At 42.3% G+C, this 26,027-nt stretch overlaps 1 protein-coding gene across 12 annotated transcripts; it reads left to right on the top strand.

The window, feature by feature from the left end:
• Window positions 1-7,253: 7,253 nt before the first annotated feature.
• On the top strand, window positions 7,254-25,934 carry LOC114448296 (uncharacterized). 12 transcript variants are annotated; one of them, XM_028425174.1, is made up of 33 exons: window positions 7,254-7,516; window positions 8,286-8,594; window positions 8,671-8,775; window positions 8,861-8,979; window positions 9,166-9,384; window positions 9,529-9,616; window positions 9,921-10,073; window positions 10,152-10,249; window positions 10,560-10,732; window positions 10,837-10,953; window positions 11,528-11,785; window positions 12,003-12,137; window positions 12,266-13,015; window positions 13,308-13,550; window positions 13,644-13,856; window positions 13,953-14,165; window positions 14,282-14,500; window positions 14,579-14,800; window positions 14,891-15,079; window positions 15,175-15,402; window positions 15,487-15,654; window positions 15,785-15,973; window positions 16,103-16,297; window positions 16,713-16,912; window positions 17,141-17,209; window positions 17,345-17,389; window positions 18,035-18,097; window positions 20,120-20,299; window positions 22,869-23,261; window positions 23,772-23,894; window positions 24,106-24,225; window positions 24,309-24,389; window positions 24,802-25,934. In XM_028425174.1, exons 2-33 carry the CDS (start codon window positions 8,541-8,543, stop codon window positions 24,829-24,831), a joined length of 5,652 nt encoding a protein of 1,883 aa, XP_028280975.1. In that variant the 5' UTR covers window positions 7,254-7,516; window positions 8,286-8,540; the 3' UTR covers window positions 24,832-25,934. The 12 variants fall into 12 exon arrangements, with proteins under 12 accessions (XP_028280975.1, XP_028280974.1, XP_028280973.1 ...); XM_028425173.1 differs by having other exon boundaries at window positions 8,283-8,594; XM_028425172.1 differs by lacking the exon at window positions 7,254-7,516 and having other exon boundaries at window positions 8,383-8,594; window positions 13,953-14,167; window positions 14,284-14,500.
• Window positions 25,935-26,027: the final 93 nt, after the last annotated feature.

Raw genomic sequence — 26,027 nt, 5'->3', positions numbered from 1 at the left:
GGGTCGTCTCAGAGTCTGCGGTTCCAGGCTGTCACTGTCTCAGGGGACTGTGAGTGCTGCTGCTCATCGTCTCCTCCACCCCTCTCTCTGTCTCTCCTCCCTCTCCTGGGTCCAGCTCAACACCTGCTCCTTGCAGTAGGCACAGGGCCGGGCAGGGGTTCCTAAGCAACGGGAGGCAATGCAAGGAGTCCATATAGCCTTTGTCTTTCTCCTCCTCACCTCACCGACTCACAACAAAAACGAAAGCCGGAGAAACACACATTTCAATAAATGAACTACAGTCAGAAACTTTCTCTTAGCGCCCAGCTTGGAGCCCTGATAATGCAGTAAATGTTTAACACCAGGCAGGTGTCGTCACGTTGCGATCAAAGTCTAAAGGAAAAAAATACTATTCGACTGTCGCTGTGCTACACACACAATCCACGTTTGGCCTTACAAGTGTGTAGCTGTTTTACACTGAGTCTGTGGATTAACGGAATAACCTTTAAACAGGTAAGACCTTTTCCTTATTGCAAAAAAAAAAACAGAACAGAAATCACACAACACTGATAGTCGTGCCACATGAACTTCTCTGCCTCTGTAAGACAAAGGTGATGGTGGAGAATAATGAATCCCTTCACTCCCCCACCACCACCACCACCATGAGCCGTATGTCCCTAATGGGGTCAGGCAGGCAGATGGGTGGGGACCATGCTGTCCATAAAGACAGCTTGTGTGATCAGACAGTATTTACTCTCACATTTAAATATGATTGGCAGAATGGGTGTGTGTACTCGGCTGACTGGAGAGAGTGAGGGTTAATATTTTGGTTCCTGTTTCTGGACGTTGCACGGTGTTAATGATTGTTCATCTTATCCTCCTTACTTGCAGGAGATTTTACTTGTATTTTCTAGCAAATATACATTGATTATATAAGAGCAATGGCATCAACCTATTGCAACATTTTCTTTAAATCTACATTTCTATAACACAGAGTTGTGTTTAATGACTTCTAATCAACATTAAAGTTGGGTCAGTCTCCTCCACCTTGGCATCGCTTTGAGGGAGGCAGGCGTGCTGGTTGGTGCTCAGCTGCTCAGCCCAAGTCCAAGCCTCACTGGGAGACTCCACCCCTTTACGAGCATCGGACACCTTCAGCACAACAAAGCATGTGTCGCTCCGCAACGTTGTCTCTCATCTGAACGTGCCGGAATATACGGAATTATTTGTGGGATTTTATGCTGCTGGCTTTCCGCTTGATGCTAATCCTAGAGTAGGTAAGCCAAGGATATATATATATATATACATGTTGGCCGGGTGGGTGGAGGAGGAGAGGAGTTTTGTTTGTTTTGTTTCAGGATTCGGCGCCATTTTCATACACAGATTGTTTAAATACCCAGGCACGCTGGCCCGACGCAGCCCGGTCACTGCTTTGTGGTTTAATTCAAAGGGGGAAAAAAGTTGAATATTGAAGTATTTATAGCCCATGTTACCATGTAGGTTTTGAACGATGAGTTATGGAAGCAAATTAAATTATTTAGCACTATTTAAAAAGCCATGCAGCATCTGTATGAATCTAATGCGGTCTGTAGTCGCCGAGGCAGAGATGTTTTGTTGTTTATTTTACATTGTGTGGGTAAATATGAATGCCCATGCAAGTTATTAGCCTGCTGATATGGGTGCATATTTAGACTTTTTTTGTCTGGCACTTCTTAAGACCGCAGTATTACATTCATTGATATATTATACATAGGAAGGCTATTTGTTTTCTCTTATAGCTCTTACTGGCTTTACGCTTTAATGATATTCATGATACTCTATAAGAGGAAACACATTTGTCCCCAAATTCATAGTTTCTGATGGGGTGTCGTGTGTTTTTGCTGTGTCCAATAACGTGTTTGCTCAGATGTGTTTATTCCTGCTGAGAGGTCTCCGCTCTGGATTTCCATTTTCTGCTTGACATGACTTGCTTTTACCCCCACGAGGAGCAAATGGGTTAAAAATATCCACCGTTGCTGGAGGGGCAGAATATGTGAATGTGTGTTTGTGTGCACTTATGAGAAACTCATCCAATAAGCCTCATGTCCATTGATGATACTGCTGAATATATATAGTCAGATAATCTGTTATGAAGCGCTGCAGATATATGACGTAGGGAGGATGAGACAGAGGAGGCATTAATGCAGCAGAACTGGCACAAGTGCTTACATGAGAGCAGCAGGAGTAAACAGAGAGGTTAAAACATGAGCAGAGACCTGCAGGTGCACTGCTCGGAGTCTCCCATGTTGTACTGCTGAATCAGCAGTGTGTTCTGAAGGCAGAGCTGCTGAAGTGATGCTGAAGGATGTTTTTGGCTCTGCTGTGTGAGAGTGAGGTCACCGAGGTCCCAGAAGAGCTTGCTGGTGTTAATCCTCTTTTGGGAGTTATGATGCATTCGTGCAGTTAGACTACTACTCTGTAGTGTGAGCACTACTGAACAGGGAATGCACACTTCACGGTCATTTGCTTTTTTTGTTTCTTCATGAATGAGGATTTGTGAGCTTTAACGTGTGAGCTTTTAATGTAGAAAAACGAACCCCACAGCATCAAGTAATTCAAAGATCAATTTGTGTAATTATTTGATTGTGCTGTTCTGCCTTTAAGTCCTTTTGTCTAATGGTACAGATATACTACTCCTTCAGAGGCTGAGGTGATGCTGGAAATGGATTCAGAATGGCTTTCAGGCCAACCACAGTAAATCAATCAGACTACTTCATTCTTTTCCCATGTTGGTTCATGTTACATCATCAGGCTCACACACCATCTGTGTGTATTGATTAGTTTAGGACTGGCTTTGGGATTGGTTTACACAGCTAAAATAAATCTTCGTAGCCTAATGCCCTTTGTTTGAGTATGCTCTCAGTTAAGTTGTGTTTCACGTCACTTTTTCAGTTTGTTTTAGAAGTTTAGAAATTCTTTTTGAACCCTGTAATGACTCTAAATAGCCAGCGTGTACGGCGATGTTGCTGGGCAGGGTTTTAAACAGGACAGTTCATGAAAGCATGTGTGTGTTTGTGTTTACTTACAGTGAGGTTAATAGAAGCCACCATGTGGCCATAGCACTCATATCTTGGCCTTCAGTTCATTTCAGTTGATTTTCAGCCAGGTAGGCAGGGCTGCACATAAAACCATGAATCAGCAGAGCGGATCACCACCGCCAGCTCTTCTTTTTCCTCCCACACACACAGACCAAGAAACAGAGAGAGAGAGAGAGAGAGAGAGACTCGAGGTGGAGGGGGATAGTGAGATAGATATTGTGGGCAGGTAGATAGAGATAATCTCACTTGGTCACTTGGGGGATGATTAACTCTAAACTCTTTCTAATTCCTTAAGCCTACCATCGGTCCAAGAAACATGCTTTCTTTATGTCCTAGTGTTCGTATGTTGTGTACAATGGCCAGACGTGGTAATTCATTGGGGCAGTATTGTTTCATGCAAAACTGCTGTCTCAGAAAATAGGCCATAAATGTATTGATGCACACACACGTGCCCTGAGCTGTGAACAAAAATAGATGTGAGCTTTTCTGTAAAGGCCAACTAATGAGTCCCTGCATCTTGCGCACATGTAGCTATTTATATACGTTACCTCCTCCTCCTTCTCTAGAAGCTCTTCCTCATTCAGCCTTCTCTGATTTCATTACACGCATATACACAGCAGCAGCAGCAGCAGCAGCAGCAGCAGCAGTAGTAGCACCACTGCAGTATCTCTGGCAAATAATATGAATGCTGGAGACAAATTCCCTAAAATGGGGGAACCAATTAGAGGTGGCATTCAAATGATTGGATAATCATCAACTCAAACTTTTTGAAAGTAGAAAGTAAATGAATAAATATGTCAACTTTTCTCTTAAGTAGAATTCACTTAATCAAATCTGATTTTGGATTATATTCCTGTTGGGACATTTAGAACAATAAAATCTAATTTTTTTATTCAGCTCCAGTCCTGCTGTTTGCACTGGATCAGCAGCTCTTTGTGAGCTCACTCTTGCTAGAGGGTGTCCTACTTCATCTATAATTTAGCTCATTACTGACACTAATTATGTGGTATGGAGGGCAGATTTTTGTCCTACAGTACAGCCGAATTTCTTCCAATTACCTCCACACCAAATAGGACAAACTATTCACATTGTAAGGGATTGATTTTATGTCAAGAAATCCTCTGGTGTGTCTGCCTCGGTCTGTATTGGTCATGATGCGGGTTGGCTCTGCTCAGCTGGCTGACAGCAGAGATGTTAGATAGGCAACATAAAATGGAGGAGGCAGCAGACACAAGCTCAGCTGGTCCATTAGAAGCATGTCTGTTTCCTGACAATCAGAATTGAGATGACAGAGCATTAAAAGACCCACAGGAGCCTATGAGCACTGATGCATGCCGGTGTGTCCTTGTGTGTGTGTGTGTGTGTGTTTGGTGACCTAGGGAATAGGCCTATGGGGGGTCTTGTGGGGGGAAGGGTTGGTAGGATTAGTTATAGTGTGCGGCACAGTTATTGGTCACTGGACAGAAACAATGGGAGGGCTAAAGAGGATTTGGCCTATGTGTGTGAGTGTACCCCCCTCCTCCTCTCCTGCTGTCCTGTAGTGCCAGTGGGAAGTGCATGGTATAGAAGGGGTCCAGGCTGAACCCTTTGGGGCGGCCCTGTACATCTGGAAGATTGGACTGTCTGCCTGTCTAGCATTCCCCCTCCCCCACTGCCATACAGAGGAGGGTGGGACTTGAACTACATATGGAAGAAGCAAACGCAGCCACATTAGTCACCAATTAGACAGAGGCGAACTCAGACAGGATGCATCTGTTTCGTGGAAGTACAGAATTGATTGTGATGTGAGCCACTGTAACCGATACATCTCACTTAGAAAGTGTAGCCTGATTGCATAATACCTGTACTGTATTTTAGTCCAGTGTGATTTGATCAGCTGGTTAAATGTTTCTAAATATACCAGATCTGTCCTCTCGCTGCCACACCATTAAATCAAAGTTGTGTTTACTGAACTTTAAAGCTGGCACGCTGCAACTGTAAGCTGCATCCACAGCCGAGCAATTTTACAAAATGTCTAATCTCTAATTTTCATTTTAAAGCCAGGCTTCAGTTTAATACCGTAGGTTTTTTTTATAGATTTGGGAGAATTACCACAGGATATATTATCAAAATATAAACTGTTCTCTCAAATGCAAACTACAACGTGCAGTTGTTACATTTTTAAATAAATTCTGTTTAAATTGTGTCTGTCTTCAAATAAATCAAAGCTCTAAAGATTTGCTAATTACACTGTTTCATTTAAAATGTATTAATCAATCAGCTGTAATTAGAAGCTTTTTGCTCATAAAATAACCAGGAATTGTTCACATGTGATTGATCATTCTATATATTGCCATATTGCATACACCCAGTGCCTTAGATGACCTGTGTAGGAACGGTGTGTGTGTGTGATGAAGAGACTGTCATACTTGGTGAGGATGATCCAGGCGGGTGGTGCTAATAGGCAGATCCAGAACAGAATGCCTCCTTTGTATCAGTGAGATTTAATGAGCCTGTGATAGGCAGCATTGTGAGCTCAACCTCAGAACATCACACAGACACACACATACTGATCAACAAGGAAGGCTATTGTGTGGTGAAATGATGTTTGTGTATGTGTGAGTGAGTATGTACTCTTGAGTTTGCATATAATCCGTGGGTGGCAGTTAGCTTCATGTTTTTATGAAATGCATCTCTGTAGATTCTCAGAGGAGGTAGTGAACAATGCATGTGGACATTTCCTCATTGATTAGAGAGTGATGAAACTTTAAATAAAAAGCATGCAGAAGGAATACTTTTTTACTATGATTAAAGAAAATATATTTTACTGTCATGAGAAGAAATGAGCTCCCATTGTTGCAGTTTATCACTTTTTCCATAGTAGATAGGTTAAATGTTGAAGTCCTACATTGCTGAAACAAAACAAAACAACAAATCAGTACTATTGACTAACTTATCCCTGACATGACACTGGCGTGCCATTCACTGTATTAAAAAAAAGGTCCCCCTCACTGCTCCTAATCTTGTTTGTTGTGTTCCAAGTATAGCCAGGCAGTGCACTGCCACACTCTGTACAGCACCGTGACCTTTCCCATCTCTGTGCAATCTCTGACTCCCTTCTGTTCTCCTTCCCAGTGGCTACCATGACAACAGAGGCAAGTGCAGTGAGCGAGGCAGACACCGAGGGCAAGCAGAAGACCAGTGGTGCCGAGCCTGAACCCGAACCCCAAACAGAGAACAAGCAGAAACCGGAGACAGCGGGATCTGAGCCAGGGGGAGGGCAGTCAAGCAAGAGGGCCCAGGAGCAGGTCTCTGAGCCTGGGCCTGCAGAAGTAGCTACCTCCCCTGAAGAGGAGCAGCTGAAGCCTCGTACCAGGACCTCTGCCGGCAAAGGCCTTTCTCGCCTCTTTTCCTCTTTCCTCAAACGTCGCTCACAGTGTTCCGAGGGAGAGGGGTTTGAGGTGGAAAAAGCCAAGGAGGAAAAGGCTGACAAAGAGGAAAAAGCTGACAAGGCAGAAGAGGAGAAGGTAGAAGAGGTGAAGACTGAAGAAGAAAAGGAGGCTAAAGCAGAAGAAGAAAAACCAGAGGTCAAAGAAGTGAAAAAGGAACAAGAAAAGGTAGAACAAAAAGAGGAGAAAAAGAAGGTGGAAGAAAAAGTTGAGAAAAAAGGCAGTAAAAAGAAAAAGAAAGATGTGAAGAAGAAAGTAGAGGAAAAGAATGAGGAAAAATTAAAAAAGGAAGAGACAAAAAAAGAAGAAGTAAAGGAAGAGGAAAAGAAGAAAGAGGAGCAAAAGGAGGAGGAGAAGCCACAGCCAGCTGTAGAAAAGGAGGAAGAAAAAACAGAGACAAAAGAAGAAGAAAAGGAATCCGCTGAAGTTAAAGACAAGGGGACAGAGGCTGGAAAGAAAGAAGAAGAAAAAGTTGACAAAAAGGTGTCAAAGAAAAAAGAAAAAGACGATAAGGTAAAGAAGAAGGAAGAGGAGAAAGCAAGAAGAAAAGCAGAGGAAGAAGAACGGGCAAAAAAGAGAGACGAAGAGAAAGCAAAGAAGAGAGAGGAAGAAAAAGCCAAAGAGGCTGAAAAGGCAAAGAAAAAAGAGGAGGAAAAAGCAAAAAAGAAGGAGGAGGAAAAGGTGAAAGAGGAAAAGGCAAAAAAGAAGGAGGAGGATAAATCAAAGGAGTCTAAAAAGAAAGAGGAGGAAAAGGTGAAAGAGGAGCCTAAAAAGAAAGAGGAGAAGGTGAAAGAAGAGGCAAAAAAGAAGGAAGAGGAGGAAAAGACAGACGAAAAGCCGAAGAAGGAGGAGGACAAAGGGAAAAAAAAAGACAAGGGGAAGAACAAAGGAAAGAAGGAGGAGAAGGCAGTCAAAGGGCAGAGTGAGGAGCAGGTGAAAGCACCAATCGCTGCTCCAGAGCCTGAACTTAAAACAGAGCCGGAGGCTGAACAGGCTCCTGACCAGCACTCAATAAGCAGTGCAGAGACACAGGTGAGAGATGACTGACTTTGTTTGTCTCTATTGAATTAAATGAGAAGAGCACATAGGTTTAATATCAAATTAACTTCAAAGCATGTTGTAAATGAAGAACTAACGAGTACTTTATGATTATTTTTAGCTCCCTATTGGCTTCCTATTTCCCAGTTACAACAGGAACTTTGTTGATTTGTTGGTCTCACAAGAATCCATAGAATTGTCCAGACATAACGGCATAGTAAGAGGCATAACACATGAATGCTTAATTTAGCTGACGTGTGACAGTCTTGTATGTGCAGGTTGCTATATCGACCTGCTGTTATGTCACTTCTGGTTTCCTATTGGCGGTGGGAATGCAAACAACAAGCTCCCCAGTGGGTAATCACTCCCAAGGGATTTTCCAGAACAGTTTGTTAGCGTTTCCTGTACAAAAACTAGATGCATTTGACAGGTTGAAAGCATAGGTAAGACAGTGGTCCAATCCAATACTTAGACATCAGTGCAGGTGATATACACTGAACTCCTGTGTACACACCCATGCTCCTGATCGTATTAGAGGAATGCATGTGTTTTTCATCCCAATGAATTTTTTATGATATAGAGAGCTTGCTCAGCGAAAGCAACTGATTTAACCTGAAAAAACACCAGTACTGCTCTGAGCTAAAACTTATTTCATTAGCTGGATATCTGGGGTTTACTAATATCTGTAGTACTGACTAAAGTGCCATTGGCGGTTTTAATGTTTTCAACTGTATTGAAACACTTTCCAAATGTCTTCTAGCAGCCAGCCCAAGAGGAACAGAAGGAAGAAGCAGAAGTAAAAGAGGAGCTTGAAGTAGTGGAAGAAGTAAAAAAGGAGGACACAGAGAAAAAGGCAGAAGAACCAGCAGAACAGGAGGAGGAAGCCAAAGGAGAAGAAAAATCCACAGAGGAGGGAAAGAAAGCAAAGCCTGCACGAGAAAAGAAGACAGAGAAGAAGACAGAGAAGAAGACGGAAAACAAGACAGAAGAGGCTAAAGGCTCCAAACGTCAGAAAACCATGCAGTGCAAAGTCACCTTACTGGACGACACTCAGTTTGAGTGTGAACTTGATGTAAGAGATCTCACAAGTTATTGTATATTCTGTTTGTGAAATGTCACTGAATCATCTGTTTGTCTTTTTTATACAGAAACATGCTAAAGGCCAGGAACTTCTAACAAAAGTGTGTGACCATGTAAACCTGCTGGAGAAAGATTACTTTGGCCTTGAAAACTGGGAATCCCCAACCGGCAAGGTGGGTTGCTCTTTATCCTTCTTGTTTTGTTAATTCCCGAAGAGCACAGCCAAGGTTTTTACATGACATCCTGCCTTTTCCACAGACATGGCTGGAACCCACCAAAGAGATCCGGAAACAGGTTCCAGGTGCCGTCTATGAGTTTGCATTCAGCGTGAAGTTCTACCCTCCTGATCCAGCACAGCTCACTGAAGACCTCACCAGGTGAATGTCACTACTGTTGGTGGAAATCAATAAAACATTCAGGGGGGTTGCATTATTTTAAGGACAGGAGAGTGCTCTTGTAACTCCTTAGACAATGTGTGAGTCCAAGACATTAGTGTGAAACCTTATCTTGTATCCCTCGTGAATAACAGAATAAAACATCTTTTTTTTTCACGTCTTCTCCAGGTACTTTCTGTGTCTCCAACTGAGGAAGGATATTATGCGAGGTGTACTTCCCTGCTCCTTTGTCACGCTGTCCCTGCTGGGCTCCTACACAGCCCAGTCAGAGATTGGAGAGTATGACCCAGAACTCCATGGAGCAGACTACGTTAAAGATCTGAGCCTGGCACCCGGACAGAGCAAAGAGCTGGAGGAAAAAGTGATGGAGCTGCACCGCACATACAGGTCACTGATTGTGCACTGATTGTGATAGTGTTTTTAACACGCATTCAGTTCAGCCAACTGTAACCTTAAGAAACTGCTTAAAGATGATTTGACCTGAAAATGATTCGGTCAATAAAAAGCTCCTTCTCTACTGTGTGTGTCCAGGTCAATGAGTCCAGCCCAAGCAGACATGCTGTTTCTGGAAAACGCTAAGAAACTAGCCATGTATGGAGTTGACCTGCATCAAGCCAAGGTAGGTTTTTGTTATGTTTTATTCTTCCATATTATTTTATGCCTTTGTATGTCATGGTTAAAATGTCTATTGACTTCCTGCTGCTGTTATTTAGCATTTAGAAAGCTTGTATTAGCATCCCAGGTTAATTTACAAAATTGATGTCGGCCCCTTTTCAGGAAAAAAGAGATTAATAACGTTTCAAACTCCATGACCTCAAACCACACACAGTCTCATGGTGTAAGAATGCCTGCCACCCAGTGGCTGTTTATTGAATATGCAGGGTGATATTATTCAGCATATCATAATTTTTTCTTGCATGCAGGATCTTGACGGTGTCGACATCACGCTGGGTGTTTGCTCCAGTGGTCTGATGGTTTACAAAGACAAGCTGAGGATCAATCGTTTCCCTTGGCCTAAAGTGCTCAAGATCTCATACAAACGGAGCAGCTTCTTTATCAAAATCAGACCGTCAGAGGTATACGCCTGCTGTTTATTTTTTGTCTATTCTACGTCAACATAGCGCCACTAAATCTGACTTCTTCTTCACCTCCAGCAAGAGCAGTATGAAAGCACCATTGGCTTCAAACTGCCCAACTACAAAGCATCAAAGAAGCTGTGGAAGGTTTGCGTCGAACATCACACCTTCTTCAGGTAAACGCAGGTTGTTCTTCTACTATGACTGTGAATGACACTTCCCTGCCTGGCAACAGAGGTCATTCTTATGTCCACACTGTCCTATTAGCTAATTGGCTAACTGGTTACTGGAGCTTAAGCCCTATATTGGCAACCTGACAGTTTCACCACAGAGGTATAGTTAGAGTACACACCCTTGGTCCTGACCTAAGAAGCTCAAGGGTGGTGCTCACCTTGTTACATAATAAAAACACTTTTCGAGGCAATGCATGATGTATGAATTGATTAAATGTGTGTGGAAAACTAAATGATTGTATCTGTCGTTCAGGGTTTCAACAGTGGAGCCTCCATCATCACGTCGCTTCCTTGTCTTGGGTTCTAAGTTCCGGTACAGTGGTCGCACTCAGGCACAGACCCGCCAGGCCAGCTCCATGATTGACCGTCCACCCCCTCGCTTCACACGATCTGCAAGCAAAAGGCTGTCTCGTAACCTGGATGGAGGTATATACGCGAGTGTGTGTGTATGTGTGTGAATACCTGTGGTGAATTCAATGCATGCCTCGCAATAAACCACAGGTCGGGTACACTGTGTTCTACTCTTGCAGCTGGAGATGAGACTCTCCAGTTCTTACAGCAGCTCTCAGCATCAACCAGGTGTGAGGTTGATGATTGGTCTCTGATGATGGCGTCTGACAAATTCCAATCTTCTTCTGAGTTCACAGGTACCAGGAAGTGTGTGGAGCTGCGCACTGTGATATATTTGCAACTCACTGTGCTCGCTAGTCTCTAACAGCGCTATCTCTTTATTTAACATGCTCATCGCTTCACGTTCATTTGCTTTCCCCTTAAACCTCTGAGGACTTGTCAGAATGGTGACCTTGTCAGGAAGGTGACTGATTCTTGTCACGTGAACAAGTTGTGCTTTCCTTAGAAGATTCAGAAATTCTGTAGAAGTGCCCTCAAAGGCATTTCCATTCTTGTAGCTGCTGTTCATTGTTTTGGCTCGATTAGTGCTTCACAGACGCTTTCATTTGCTTATGGCCTCTTCTTATGGACTTCAGCTTCTGCTATTAAAAGTGGAACTTGAATCATCCGTTTTTGCCATCATGCTCTTGTTCTGAAGTGAAAGAAGCAGCTTTCACCCAGTTCTGCACTAACCTCGTCTTACTTCACAATAGTGTGATACAAATGCTTGGCATCCAGCTTGGTTAAAAACACGCTTGAAGCATTGCGAGGCATTCTCAGTGGTCATCAGAGCTATTACATAACAGCCATCGCCTCATCATCTCTTCACAGCCAAAGGGGAGTCTGAGCAGACTTTCACTCAGACCTGGGAGGAGGGGCAGTCTGTTCAAACAGTCACTGTAACTTGGCAGGGCACAGAGAATGGGAACACTGGCACTCAAATCATCACCCAGACAGTCAGTGAGCCATGGCAGAAGCTGGCAAATGAAGAGCAGTGGCTGAGAACGAAGGAAGACGAGTGGTTTGTCCTTCTGCGTCGTCATCCTTCTTTTCCCCTTCTGCCACCTTTTGATATAGTGAAAGAGCCAGGTTTGTCACACACCGATGCTTATATTTTTCCGCTTTCATATATTCTTTGGCTGTTTCCAGAATTCTCCCCTTAAGTGTGGAAAAAATGTCTAATTTAACTACGTATGATGCCATGTGCTGCACAGTGCATCAAGAAGAACCTAACACTGATTGAGTTTTGCGCCTGTTTATTTATGTGGTTTAAAAATGTCGCTTATTGTTTCTCTGATGTTGTCAGCCAAACTCAGCTTGGCAAAAATGAGCTCTTTGGACTGCCTATTGCAACCTGTGAGGATGCAGCAAGATGATTGGTTCCTGCACTTAGACCGAATGTTCAGCTCATCTTCCTTTGCGTTTGTTGAAAAACAACTATGTGAGTTCCATGTAAAACATGACATTTTCTGTACCGTAATTTAGACACAGTTAGTAAAAATGAAATACTTAATCAGCCTGTAATATGAAGCAAGTATTCATGGTTTATTTCCATTTTACTCCTACCAGTATCCTCCCCAGCACAGTTCCAGCTTCAGGAAGAGAAGCCAGTTTTGCATGAGGCAGAAAAGGAACTGACTACTAAAGAAGTCATTGAGAGACTGCAGGAAACAGTAATCTTAACTGACAAGCTGAGAGAGATGGATGTTTTAGAAGAGAGGCTTAAGGAAGTGAGAGACTTGGAGGAAAGGCTCCAGGAAGTGGATGAAATAGCAGAGAGACTTCAGGAAGTAATAGAGGAAGAATTGGGAAAGGAAGAAGCAGATAAGTTACGAGCAGAGGAAGAGAAGCAGGAACTAGCCAGAGGTATAGCAAAAATGGTGGTGATAAAATCTGTGAGACAGATGGAGACAAAAGAGGGAGAGGTGGATGAGATGGAGGAGCAAATAAAGCTGGCAGTGGTGAAGCAGGAGAGTCAGGAAGAGGTGACGATTGGAAGTTTGTTAGACGACAGTCTGAGAGAGAAACTCTGCCAGATTGAAAAGGAATGGAAAGAGGAGGTGAGGGAGACGTTTGCCTCTGCAGATGTTGTCAGTACAAATTCTATAGAAGCCTTTCAGAAGGTGGAGCGCAGGATTAAAAAGAGAGTGACTATCGTGGAAGAAAGAGGGCAAAAACCAGAGGTTATGGTAGATGTGCAGGTACAGGAGGAGAGGATGCAGGGAGGAAAGGTTACAGAGAGGCCTCAGGTGGAAGATAAGGATCTGTGGTTCATACTTTTTGACCGCCCTCCTTACAAAGCTGTTTTCAAACCACCAGGTACAGTATGCTACAATCAGTTTTAAACTTCAGCTAATCTCTCTAATCTTCTAATACACAGGGCAGCAACAGATAGTGATCTGGTGTGATATTAACACACTAACCAACCAGTTTTGAGGATTCTGCTAGCTACTACAGTGAGCTGTATGATATCTAAGCCTGTGGGTTTGCTCTCTGTGTTTCTTTGATTATTGTTTTATACCATTCGCTGCTTCTCTGCTGATGTGCTTTGGTGATGTTAGATGTTTGCTCCCATCTTAAAAGATTCTGTTTATTTTACTCCTTTAATTAGTTACCACTGTGGAACGTGCTCAGGTGGATCAGGGCGAGTTTTTCTTCTCAAAGACTGAGATTACAACAGTTGAGGAGAGAACAGAGGTTATAGTAGAGAAGGTGGAGGAGCAGAGGCAAAGAAAAGAAGAAGAAGTGTTGCCGCTACCCAAAGTCCTGCAAGCACAGGTCATCACAGAAAGAGATGATGACTGGTTTGTGTTGCTGGATGTTCTTTCCAGAGAAACGCCTCATGTACCTCCAGGTACTGTCAAAATACCAATGTGCTTTTTTTTCCCCAAACAATTCTTCATTTTGTCTTATAAAGAAAGTGCTTCTTCTGATTCTGGCTTATTAGTTGCATGGATGGGAAGAGTCCAGGTGGATGAAGAAAGTTTTGTCTCTGCAGAAGATAAAGAGAGTAAAGAAGTAATAGTTGAAGTGAGAAAAGTAATAAATGAGACACCAAGACCTCTTCAAGAACTCCCACAGCAGCCAGTAACAGACAGGGACGATGACTGGTTTGTGTTACTGGATGTTCTTCCAAGACAAACACCTTATGTACCACCAGGTACTGTCAAAACACTGATGTGCTTTTTTTTCCAAACAATCATTTGTTTTGTCTTTACTTATAAAGAAAGTGCTTCTTCTGCCTCTGGCTTATTAGTTGCATGGATGGGAAGAGTCCAGGTGGATGAAGAAAGTTTTGTCTCTGCAGAAGATAAAGAGAGTAAAGAAGTAATAGTTGAAGTGAGAAAAGTAATAAATGAGACACCAAGACCTCTTCAAGGACCCCCACAGCAGCCAGTAACAGACAGAGATGATGACTGGTTTGTGTTACTGGATGTTCTTCCCAGAGAAACCTCATATGTACCTCCAGGTATTGGCAAAAAGCTTCTCACAGCTTTTAACTATCCTGAGCTTTGCAGATGCTCTTATTCTTATAATGCCTGTGCTGTCCACATTATCTGAGGGTTTGTATCCTGTTTGTTGTAGTGTTTGTTGCAGAGTGTGTCGCAGTGTCTCCAGAGGAACACGTCTCTGTGATTGAAGTAGCTCTTGAGCAGGCAGAGAAGAGAGTGGAGGTTTTAGAAATAATAAAAATGCAGAGTGACAGTGGAGGAGTGGCACCACCACAGGGTGTGAGAGAGATAGAAGATGACTGGTTTGTGCTGCTGGATGTTCCTATCAGAGCCCCATCATATGTGCCACCAGGTACTGCAGATGATCCCTCATTCTCTTTCACAATAAGACTTTTATTCCGGTGCCCTTCAATCTGTTTTTTTTTCATAGTGTCCATGGCAGAGTACCAGGTTTATCAAAAAGAAGCCATTTCTTCTGTGATTGCTGCAGAAGAGTCCAGGAGGGAGGCTGTAGTTGAAAAAATGCAGAAAGAGGACATAAAGCCTCCAAAGAAAGTATTAATTCCAGAACAGCAGCCAGTCAGGGAGAGAGACGATGACTGGTTTCTGCTGCTGGATGTTGTTTCCAAAGAAACTCCCTATGTGCCTCCAGGTACCTATAGCTGTGATCACACAAAACAAGTTCTTCTTGAGCATAACCACAGCCAAAGGTTAAGTGTATTTTTATTTATTTTTTTTTCAGTTTTTGTGCCACCGTCGACTAAAATCTATCCTGATGTTCCAGTTGAAGTGAAAACTGTAGAGCAGAAGTTGCAACAGATTGATTTTGTGCAGATTAGACCTCAGCCGTCCCAGCTACTGCCAGAGAGGGATGATGACTGGTTTGTTCTGTTTGATGCTGTTCGTGAAAAGGCTGTCATAATACCAACAGGTATACGATGAATATATGTTTTATACCCAGCATAGTTCACTGAAAACATTATATATGAAGATATGTGCTAAAATTTGATTATGTGTATTTGTCAGTTCCTCGGGTTGAAATTATACCGAAAATGAAGAAGACGTTTGAGACTGAGGTGACAACCATAGAGACTAAAACATGGAAGAAGACAATAATTGGTGTGAACAGCAGGCAAGACATGACACGCGTGTCTGAAATTAGACCAAGCCAAACAATCTCAGAGAGAGAAGGGGGAGATGATTGGTTTGTTCTGTTTGACAGCATCCGTGAAAAGCCTGTTCTCATACCCCAAGGTACCTTTCACTGCCAAAGGGCCTAAATACAAAGAGCTGAAAAGGTTTTCATGATATATATTCACTGTTATGTTTCTCTGTTAGTTGCTGTGGTAGAGCGTATTGTCGATATAGTGGCACCCACTAAACCAAAACCAAAATTCCTCATGGAGGATGTGAAGCCAGCTGTGACCTTGGAGATCAAACCACCACAATCACCAGTAGTGGATGATGACTGGTTTGTGCTGCTAGATGTTGCAGAAAAACTACCAGGTATTCTGCTGTTGTTATGGGAGGATTAGCTGACAGCAAAACTAGATTTAAACACTGACGACACAGTGTTTGTTACTTTGCTTCCTGTACATGACTAAGACTCATTTTTCCTGTGTGTATTCTGCATCAGTTGCTGTGGACAAACGTGTCAGTGCATATCCTGAAGTAAGAGCAGCTAAAGAGTTTGCTGCCAGAGAGCAGAGAGCACAGCAGAGAGTTACGGTGCGGCAGCAGGAGGTTGTTGTGCAGCCACGTGTAGCAGTGAGGGAGGTGGAAGACGATTGGTTTGTTCTTCTGGATGTGGCCCCTAAGAAGTCAGGTACATTATAATCCATAGCATCCACTATACATGAGAGCTTTTATTGTCAAGTGATTTATAGTGTATCTGTGTTGATGTGTTACACTTTTATTATTTCCACAATAATAACTGGCTCTGTGTTTGTATTAGTTGCTGCTCGCGAGCGTATCCACTTACCGGCAGTGGTCAGCAAAATCCCGACTGCTGTGCCCAAAACAAGGATTTCTATTTCTGAGAGGAAACCACAGTTTGAGAAACGGATCCTGGAAGAAAGGGGTCCGGTCACACACACACACGTCACTGATGATTGGTTTGTTCTGCTCGATGCTGACTTCAGAAAGCCAGGTATTTTGTGGGATTTTTCAGGTTTGTAGCTCACTCACGCCTTCGTCACTCCATAAAACGCTTACTAATATTTGCAGCATACACTAGCTTGTGTGTCCACTTTCATCTACATTATTCAAGGACGTCTGACTGCACTGTGGTTGAATAGTGAAGAAATAACGCTTTCGGTTCAACTTTGCATCTTAACATCATCTGCTTTTGCATCCACCACTGGATTGCAACCACAATGCGCTTTTACTTGCGTTCCACTTTGTGGACATTTGCATTTATGAAGGCTGAATTCCGTAAGTATGATAAAGCCGTGTTGGTGAATGTCGAAAGCTGTGTCAGTGTGGATTTTACTGTCTGATGCCATGTGAAATTTGCACATTAATTGTACCCAACAAAAACAATTTGTTTTCTGCATTTTGTCTAGTTGTGGGCATGCAGAGGGGCGCTCGTCCTGTCAGTGCTCCGGTCTTTTCCCAAACGGCTTTGATGGAGGCAGGGATTCCTATGGCTCCTCTGGATCAACCACAAACCTCCACACCCATTAGGACCAGCCACCAGCAGGACCGGAAGTTGGAGGTCACTGTGGAAGCTGTGGAGCCCTCGAAAAGCGAAGCTGAAGCCAAGGTAGTCAATCTCTCTGATTACTATTGTCTGTACGTGTTTGTGAATTTGATACACAGGGAGCAAATGTTACAGTACCCATGTGTAACAGGGCAGCTGACGTGACCTCATAGTTTGATAAAAAAGTTTTTGTAAATGCTTCATAGTCTTTAAGGATGAAAGATGATGAAGTAGCATGCGGAGACTGTTCTCTGTGTCTGAGTATGAACTGTGTCTCTCTTGCTGCTGTAGCCAGCAGTGAGGAGGGTCCAGAGAGAAGTAGACTCTTCACTGATATCCACCATCAATGGGGACATTAAGGTTGGTGTCAGACTCAGGCCTCTCGCATGTCATCCATCTGAAGACATGTTCTCACCGTAGTCGAGATGTGAGTGTTAAAGCCAATGAGCAAAAAGGATGCTAACGCATGTCCCTCTCTCCTCCTCCCTGGGGTAGCACGAGTCTGAGATGACGAGCGTGGAGGGGGTGCGAATGCGAAAGGTCAGACTCTTAGCGTCGTACATGTTAGTCTAGCCATGTCTCCACCTCCATTCTGATACAGAGATCCTCATCTAAAGGACTAATTTCACCCTCTTCTCATGTTGTGCATCCATACTGACGGGGTCTAATAAATCTGCATCAGGTGTTCGATGTACATAAAGTTTGTTTATGGAAAATAAAAAGGGTAACTGTGGTAATAGAGTACTGTAACTTAGTTTGGCAGAACTATGCTTGCCTTTGAATATGTTTTACACACAGTAGTAAAGTTTTCACTTCTTCTCATCGCTTGCTATTGTAAACTTTGGAATGCACACATGCATGATTATAGATTAAATGCACTTTACCAAAAGGGGCATGACAGCTGGTGTTGTATCTTTCCATCATTCTATGTTTCCTTTCTCACGATAAGAGTAGAAATCTGCAGTAAATAATCCAGAACTGTGTTCTCTTCTCTTTCTTTATGAAGTCCAGTTTTTAGCCTCAAAACTCTTTTGCATGCAACTCTTCTTGTCTTATTGTATTATCAACACTTGAGTGTTACTTGTGTGAATTTAGTTTGCATGTCCAGAGTTCTGGTAAATTGATGCCAGCACTTAGAGAAACTGAAACAAACCCACACTTTTTTGTTCTTTTCATTTTTCACAGAAAAGAGCTAAGAAAATTGAGGGTGACTCAATTTATATCAGACATAGCCTTTTAATGTTGGAGGTTTGTATCCTTCTGAAGACGTCGGTCTCTGGCTGTGTTTTCTTGCTCTTTGTCACGCTGGCTGTTGTCTAATATCACGCTTGCATGTGGCTTGATTCACACTCTTTCCATCAGTGTGCCAGCTGTAGATTACAAGATATGTAATGTCTGTGTGTGTGTGTGAGAGACTCTTAATTTGTTTGATTCAGGAGAGTGCTGTTGAACTTTCAATAACCATATATATTGGGTTATGGTCAGGACTGGTGTACATACACATGTTTAAAGGTAGTTAAATTAGTGTAACTTCTCTTTACAATCCGATAGCAACCGATTAGTTCGGCAGTTTCGCATTAAAACGAAGAATATGAATTATCTGTGGAAGCTATAAAACGCTAAAAACATCAGCCAATCCTACTAGGTGGCTGGTTGTCACTCTCTTCCTGCTCTGCGCGCACCAGAGAGGTACGTGCATGATGGCCGAAGTCACAGAGTGGTTGGGAGGCGTGGCTTCGGGGTGAACTCGAGAGAAAAGGGCGTGTGTTTACTTTCAAAATCTGTCTGACTCTCACTGAGTTTTCAAAATCTCCTACTCTACCTTTAAGATGCTGTGTTCCAGTTCATCCTTAAAGCTGCAGCACAGAGCGTTTACTTTGTCAGTGAGAAGTTATGCACCAACCCAAATAGACTTGTGTATTTGCTCAAAACAGCTAGCTAACTTAATTCTAGTAAGCCATTTGTTTAGTCAATTGGATGAATTGCAGAAAGTGTTCATCCTTCACAATAACTGGTTATTTAGACTGTAATCTTTCCTCTGATTGCTGAAGTGCCTATTGAACACCTCCTCCTCTCAGCAGATCAACTCAGAGTTGTTGTATTGATTACTTTGTCTTCTATCTCTATACTTGCGCCCTCTTTTAGCACGGAAAATAAGCACAATACTGCCACCAGATTTAAAACTTCAGTAAACTGCAACACAAAGATTAAACAGATAGACTTCATCAGCACGATGATCACATTTAGTGGCCACTTGTATAGAAAAGTCCCACACTAGCTTTACAGCAAGAGCTATTCGAGACCGTTTCAGTGTTTTGATGCCGAGGTTATTGAGCGGCTCTGTTTTTATGTATTTATTCTAGATCATCAGTATTCTCCTGTTCCTGCTTCTGCCTCCATCTCTTTTTCTAACTTGTTGGTAATGCATTGCACTTTCACAGCAATGATGCAAATTGCTTTTTGGCTGTAGAAACAAGTAAATATATATCGCTGCTGGTATGTAGAAATGATGTTTGGTGAAACACTTATCATTAAGTTGTTCTTTAGAGACACAATGGGTCATGATTAACAGTGTACCGTATGATTTGTAAGATGTTCCAGTTGTCCATAAAGATCAACTTGGTGCTAAATGTTGCCAAATCAGTGCTTCTACTGTTGCTTTTGTTGATTTGCCTTCAAATGAACAGGGGTTCATTTATACTGATGCTTTATCTTCAACAAGCTGTACCATGTCCGCTGTCATCACCTCTCCTGCTCTTTGATTTGCAGCCTGTGTTTTCTTTACTTGACCCTTAATGCTGTTCTGTGTAGCTACTACTAAGACCTGCAAATAATAATTAGGTTTAATAAATCATGGCACTGGCTCCTCTCAGTGTTTGCTAAATAAACCAGTCTGCTCTCATGTGTCAGCTGTCAGACTTAATTTGCACTCAGAAAAGAAGCCAACAATAATCTATCAACAGTATAGATTATGTCTCCCTTTTTAATTTATGTTTCCCAAGAATCACCTGTTAATCCTGCTTCTGCATTTTTAATCTGCTGCAAGTCAACAAATTTGCATTGAAACCACAGGAAATCAACATAATCTGACTTTTTTTTCTTTTTTATTCTCTTCCATTTGTTGATCTCTTTCTCTTTCCCAATATATCCTCCACCTTTTTTGTCCCTTTATTATTTTCATACACCCGGTGCCCTCTCCACCTCCATTTACCCTCCACTTCTACCACCGCCACAACCCCTCCCCCCCTCTCTCGGCTCTTCTCTGTATAGGAATTTGATAAACCACAGGACGACGTCCTCCGGCATCACGCCAGTATCAGCGAGCTGAAGAGGAACTTCATGGAGGCTGTCCCGGAGCCCCGGCAGAGTGAGTGGGACAAGCGCCTGTCCACACACTCTCCATTCCGCACCCTGGGCATCAATGGTCAGCCTTTGCCCAGTGCAGATGGGGTAAGTCTAACATAAACCTGATTAATGAATCTGTCAGTTCAAGAATTGGAGTGGAATTATTCTTATCAGTTCTTGAACTGACTGTAACGGCATTTTAAGCTTGTGCAGAGGTTTGTTTGTGAAACAGAAGAACCTGAAAGTCTTGTGTTTTGAATGTTGTCAGTTTTGTGATGATTTGATTCTCAAATGAAAGAAATTGATTGAGGAGGGATTCAGGCTCTTCCAGCTGTCACTCTTGATTCTCTGACAGCGTTGTGCACTGTATGCATGGACAGTCCTGTTCAAAGCGATGGCATGTGGTATGAAGCACATGCATGTGTGTGTATGGAGAATGCAGTTGGACCTGTGGAGCAGGGTCTGTATGTTCTTTCATGTGGGAGAGGCATCTTTGGGACAAGCTGTTGGGTCTCTGAGATCTTATCTGCACTGGATGCCTCTGACATGTTTGTATTGCATGACTGACAGACCTGACTGTGAACATTTACTGCATGACTCAAACATGACCACTCTGAAGTTTTGCACGCTTTGACACTGAGCAGGATTTGGCATTTTCCCCTCTACTCTGAGCTTTTCTTTTACGCTACTTTCCCCTTTTTGTTTGGTCTGAATTTTCCGAGCTTTGGTTGCTTTTCCAAAGAAGTGACATGCCTCATTCACAGTTGCATTAGCACTTATTCTGCCACCGATATCCTTTGTTACTAGTACACAACTAACATTATTGGCATTTATAGGCAATGCTGCTGTCGTATGAGTGAACCCAAGTGTAACCCAATGAGGGTCACTTTGTATGAAGTACAAACTAAGACAAATTAACAGCTCACAGTGAAAGGGATCAGGCTTAAAGTTCCAAAGTTGTTCTGGCTGTGTTCACTCTTGCATCCCTTTTAATGCAGATACAGCAATTGTGGATGACTTCTGTCTGTTCAAAAATATAAAAAAAAAAATAAGTGGGTTGTTAGTCATGGAAGTATATGGAATGCATGTTAAAATGCATGTGATATTTTCATGGTGTCAACAACCAAGAGAAAATCGAACTGTTGTTCAATTAAAAGCTTTAATAAACAATGGCTCTGGCCTTTATAAATTAAGTTCATTAATGGTCATTGCAGACATTTCAGTATTTCCTCCCTCTCATGTGTCTTCCCTCCTCCTCCTCCTCCTCCTCCTCCTCCTCCTCCTCCTCCTCCTCCCCGCCTTCAGTTTGTCATCCGCCTCCCGCGCGGCCCCCTGCTAGACTTCTACTCCAAACGCAGCTGAGGGGCCGTCTCAACCCTGCGGACACCCCCCCACACAGGTGTGAGTGTGATCCATGGAGACCGCACCTAGTCCATCTACCCATCAACCTCTATAGCTATCTCTTCTCTTCCTCCTCCTCCTTCTTATTTTGCCTCCTCCGCAACATCACTCCAGCATTCTTCATCTTTCATCCTCTGCTCCACTCGAGAAGCTGCTCCTTCTTTCAGACCTCTGTTGAACAAGACTTTGTTTCCGTGTTTCCCACGACAGCACAGTTTCTTACAGACCTGTTCTCCAAAGACTGATATAGGACTGGATAATCAAATTTTGCATTTCGGGATCGCATTTGGACTTTACAAACACATTAACCCGTGTTTCTTATCAACTGACTTTTATGAAGAGGTTTTTAATGTCTGACCCTGTCACTTTGAGCCTGCTTTTATACACATGTTGAGGTACATTTATATTGTCAGTAGACATAGGATAGTGTCTTCAGATAAGCTGACCACTGTGACTTTTGTTTTTCTTTCCTAATCTCACTCGAACACACCAGTCTCATTCCTGGGGAATTTTATCAGTGTTCTTTGCAACAGTGTAGTATTTCCTGTTGTGGGAATCCTTCAGGCAGCTTTATTGTAATACTTAATAACCTGTTCACATTAATACATTAATATTTGAAAAGACAGTTTGTAGCAGCTGCAAGAGAGTCCTTGTTGCATGACTTTTGACAATCAAGTTTGACCAAAGAATAAAAAGCATTCCATATACAGTACATACAGTTGTTTCCTTTCAGAGAGGTGGAGTTTGATGAAACTTGCATGAAACTTAAATATGTGCACATATAAGGCTGGACTGACTCCTATTTATTTCCTAATGAGGAAAAAATAATATGCTGCTTAATCTGTATTCACCATCCATTTAACATTTCTAATTACATAATAACTTACATAAAATCTATATTGTGTTGATGTAATCTTTTACCTAGTTCTGTATTTTAATTTGCATGCAAACATTTTATAATTTCTGTAGGTATTTTACAGAAGAGGATTAGATCCAATTAAAAACAAATCTTTTTCAGAATTCCTATAGCTAATCTTTAAAGTTCCGTTTTTAGTTTTTAAACATAAAAATTTAGTGAAAAAGTACAAATTCCGACTTCTCTAAATGTTTTATTTCTGAGAATAAATTCAGAATTCTTACTTCAGTCAGAATATTGAGAAACATGTCTTACAGTGGCCTTATTCCTCTTCTGTATTACATATACGGTGCCATGTCAGCCGGAAATACTCTGCTTATCCATGATCACAGAGTGACTGTTTTGTGTTTTTTCTAGACTGTGTGCATTAGTCTCCTGTGCAATGGTTCAGAGACTCAGTCTGCACATAAGGAAACCAGCAGTCATTTGGGCTATTCAGACATACCCAGCCCCACTGTGAGCCACACGAGTGAGCCTGATAGTCTTGAAACCCCCGGCGCTCCTGTTGAGGAGGAGTCATGTGATCAGGAAGAAGTTGTAGTTTTTGAGACTCTGTTGGTGCCAGTCGTAGAAGGGGAAATGGCACAGCTGCCTCCTTCCTTTGAACCCACCTGTAAAGCTTTAGATGAGACCCAGAAGGAAGAAGGATCCTCCTATCCTGGAGTGTCGGAGTGTTCTGGGACAGTAGTCGGATCTTCCCCAGCTTCCTATTTCTGGAGCGATGGTCCACAGGTCATACGCTGCTTCCAGGTAGCCTCCTGACTCCCTCGGGGTGATGCTGATTATGTCTCTGCTTGGCCTCTGGTTGCCACACTTGCTCACTTCTTTGCAGCACCATGACAGATCAATGGTGGTGTGAATAACTGCATGTGACTACGGATGCTGCAGAGGTGTTGCACAGTGGTTTGCTGAATTCTCTACTATGGTGACGGGGCGCTGTAACACTAGCACATTCTTCTCTGCCACTAAATATTTATACTGACGTAACTTTTCCTTGTCTTTCCAACCCACTAATGGCATGATGGATGACTTTCTTACATTTGTAATGGTCGGTGGTAGGAAAGGAAGTAATCAGGTGATTTGTTTCCAACAAAATCATAATGGAAACTAATTTGGTGAGAAGAAAAGGCTGCTGTGGTGTAAATAAAATCACACTGGCAGTGGCTAAAAGAGAATGCATGGTGTGAATCAAACTGTTTGCTGTGAGGTGCAAAGTGTCTGGTTAAACAGCCACTTATGGGGCTATGCTCCCATTTACAGCCCCCTCTGGTGCAGACCCAGACTGTCACCATCACAGCTGTCTCCAACTCCTTACCCAGTGGCGTCTCCACCACAGAGGTCCCTATCGTCCCGACCAAGACCTTCACCTATGAGTCTTCACAGGTAGGGGCTCTAGCACCTGCTCAGCCCAGATCTGTCTCAGCTGTAGGCAGTCACGTTTGCATGGAGGAGAAGCCTGGTCTGGGAAGGATCAGGCCAGGGGCTCCAAAAATGAGCACGAAGTAGCAATGCACCTTCCTTGATGGAAGCTCACGGTCACATCATTTAGAAATTATTATTGTTAAGTTCTACTACTTTTCGGTGTATATTCCAGGTGACAGTTGATGGGACAGATGAGGACAAAGATAGCACAACAGTGTCCAGTTCTAAGAGCGTTACCTCAGAGACCACCAGTGGCACCTCAGTCACCACTACTACCACTCACATCTCCAAGGTCAGCAGTACAAACCATGCTTTTGCCTTTTTGCTTAATTTTACTTTGTGTTTCTCTAATGTTTTTTTTTCGTCCTTGTTCAGGTGGTGAAAAGTGGATCTACAGAGACTCGTGTGGAAAAGAGAATTGTCATTACTGCAGACTCTGACGCTGACCAAGATAAGGTAGGTGCTAGAATGCCAGCTGTCCATGACACAAAACAGCTTTTGCTGTAAATACTACCCTGCTAAATATTAATCTACAGTCAGGCGATTGTTAGCTTAGCATTAAAACTGGGTCTAAAGATGTAAAAACAACCAATGCTTAGTGTATGGGAGATTAAATGCTCTTTCTTGGTTGAAAGCAGTGACTTTCTAGAATCAGGCTACATGCCTTCTGTTTCCAGACATTAAAGGAACAGTGTGTAGAGTTTAGCCTCACTTAGTTGTGAGGTTGCAAATTGTAGCCACCTTAGTATCCTTTCATTCACCCACCTTTTACCTTACCTTAATTTTTCTACCAATCAAGCAGTGATTAGTGAACACTGGACAATCCTATCCCATAACAGCAGTATAAATATGCACATTTGCCTTTCAGGAGAAACATGGCGGAGCATCAGCTTTGTAACTGAATCACAACCTTCCTCCATCCTCTGACATTCCTTTGTTAGAGTGCGGCACTCAACACAGTGACAAGCTCGATTTACACTCACACATATCCAAGAAGAAATTTCTCAGAAATCTTCACCTGAAACAATGAATAACACAGTAGATGAACCTTAGTAGCAGTTTTTTTTTTTTATTTTGATTATAGTTAGCGCTGCGCAGTGCTCGGATTTCAATCAAATGCTTATATCACCCCGGCGTCCATCAGTTATGTTTGCTTTTAAATGCTTTTATTTTCCTAGTGTTTTTTTTATTGTTGATTTTATACAAATGTACTGTTTCCATTTTAGTTTAGAGACCATCAGCGTTTTATTCCCTTGGTGCTACTAGGGAAACGTTAAGACTACATTCAAGGGAACCATTCCTGTTGTTGTTTACTTGTCTATTTAATTCAGGTGAGACATTTTTTTAAAAGACATGACATACCTCACATATTATGTGAACAAAGATATTATGTACTCAAATACTCAACTTTGTTCGGCTTTGTTCACCACTCAGGTACAAAAAAAAGATTTTCTTCCCCAATCAGCCATGAACCAGTAGCCTACACATTCTTGTAAAGTTTGAATGAAAATTTGATCTATTTTGAAATATTTCTCTATTTTATAGAAGTAATGCTTTTTATAGTATTTGTACAAATTTGAAGTGTTTAAGTTATTCATATCCAACCACTCATTAAATTGTAGGTTACCTTTGTGCTGTGTACTGAACTTAGAGGTCTCATCTTGCCTGACACCCTGAATCATTCTTACTCGTTTCCCCTCGTTGTCCACCAAGTTTATCCGACTCCTCACACTTTACATATGACAGTGGAGTGTTTCCCTCGGCCCTGTGTTTTTGTTCACTATCTTAGAATTGCTTTGAACATATTTGGTTGATAAGAAAACAAATGTTTTACAAGCTTTGGTCTGTTTATCTCAGGTTTGATATTCTTTTAAAGACTACAGACCTCCGTATGATTGTATGAGGAATGTCAATGTATGTATAGCCATCTCTATTGTAAATGTACATTTATGTTCAAGTCAAGTGAGGTCAATAAATATAAAAGCGTGTCTGTCACCATAACCACACGTGTAACAGATGAAGGCAGCTGCCTCAGTAAATGTGGCTTTTCTCTCACAGGAGCACAATTTGTCCTTTTTTACATATTCTGCTATA

This window comes from Parambassis ranga, chromosome 16, assembly GCF_900634625.1.
Source record: "Parambassis ranga chromosome 16, fParRan2.1, whole genome shotgun sequence".
Lineage (NCBI taxonomy): Eukaryota > Metazoa > Chordata > Actinopteri > Ambassidae > Parambassis > Parambassis ranga.
Note: the sequence above shows the minus strand (reverse complement) of the source record. Positions and strands in the feature narration are given on the sequence as shown.

What these genes read in the sequence shown, in the direction of transcription:
- LOC114448296 (XM_028425174.1), top strand. Translation starts at nt 8,541, where the DNA reads ATGCAGTGCAAAGTCACCTTACTGGACGACACTCAGTTTGAGTGTGAA. An exon ending in AACACCTTATGTACCACCAG is followed by an intron (nt 13,857 to 13,952) that starts GTACTGTCAAAA and finishes CTGGCTTATTAG; the next exon opens with TTGCATGGATGGGAAGAGTC. An exon ending in AGGGGGTGCGAATGCGAAAG is followed by an intron (nt 17,390 to 18,034) that starts GTCAGACTCTTA and finishes CATTTTTCACAG; the next exon opens with AAAAGAGCTAAGAAAATTGA.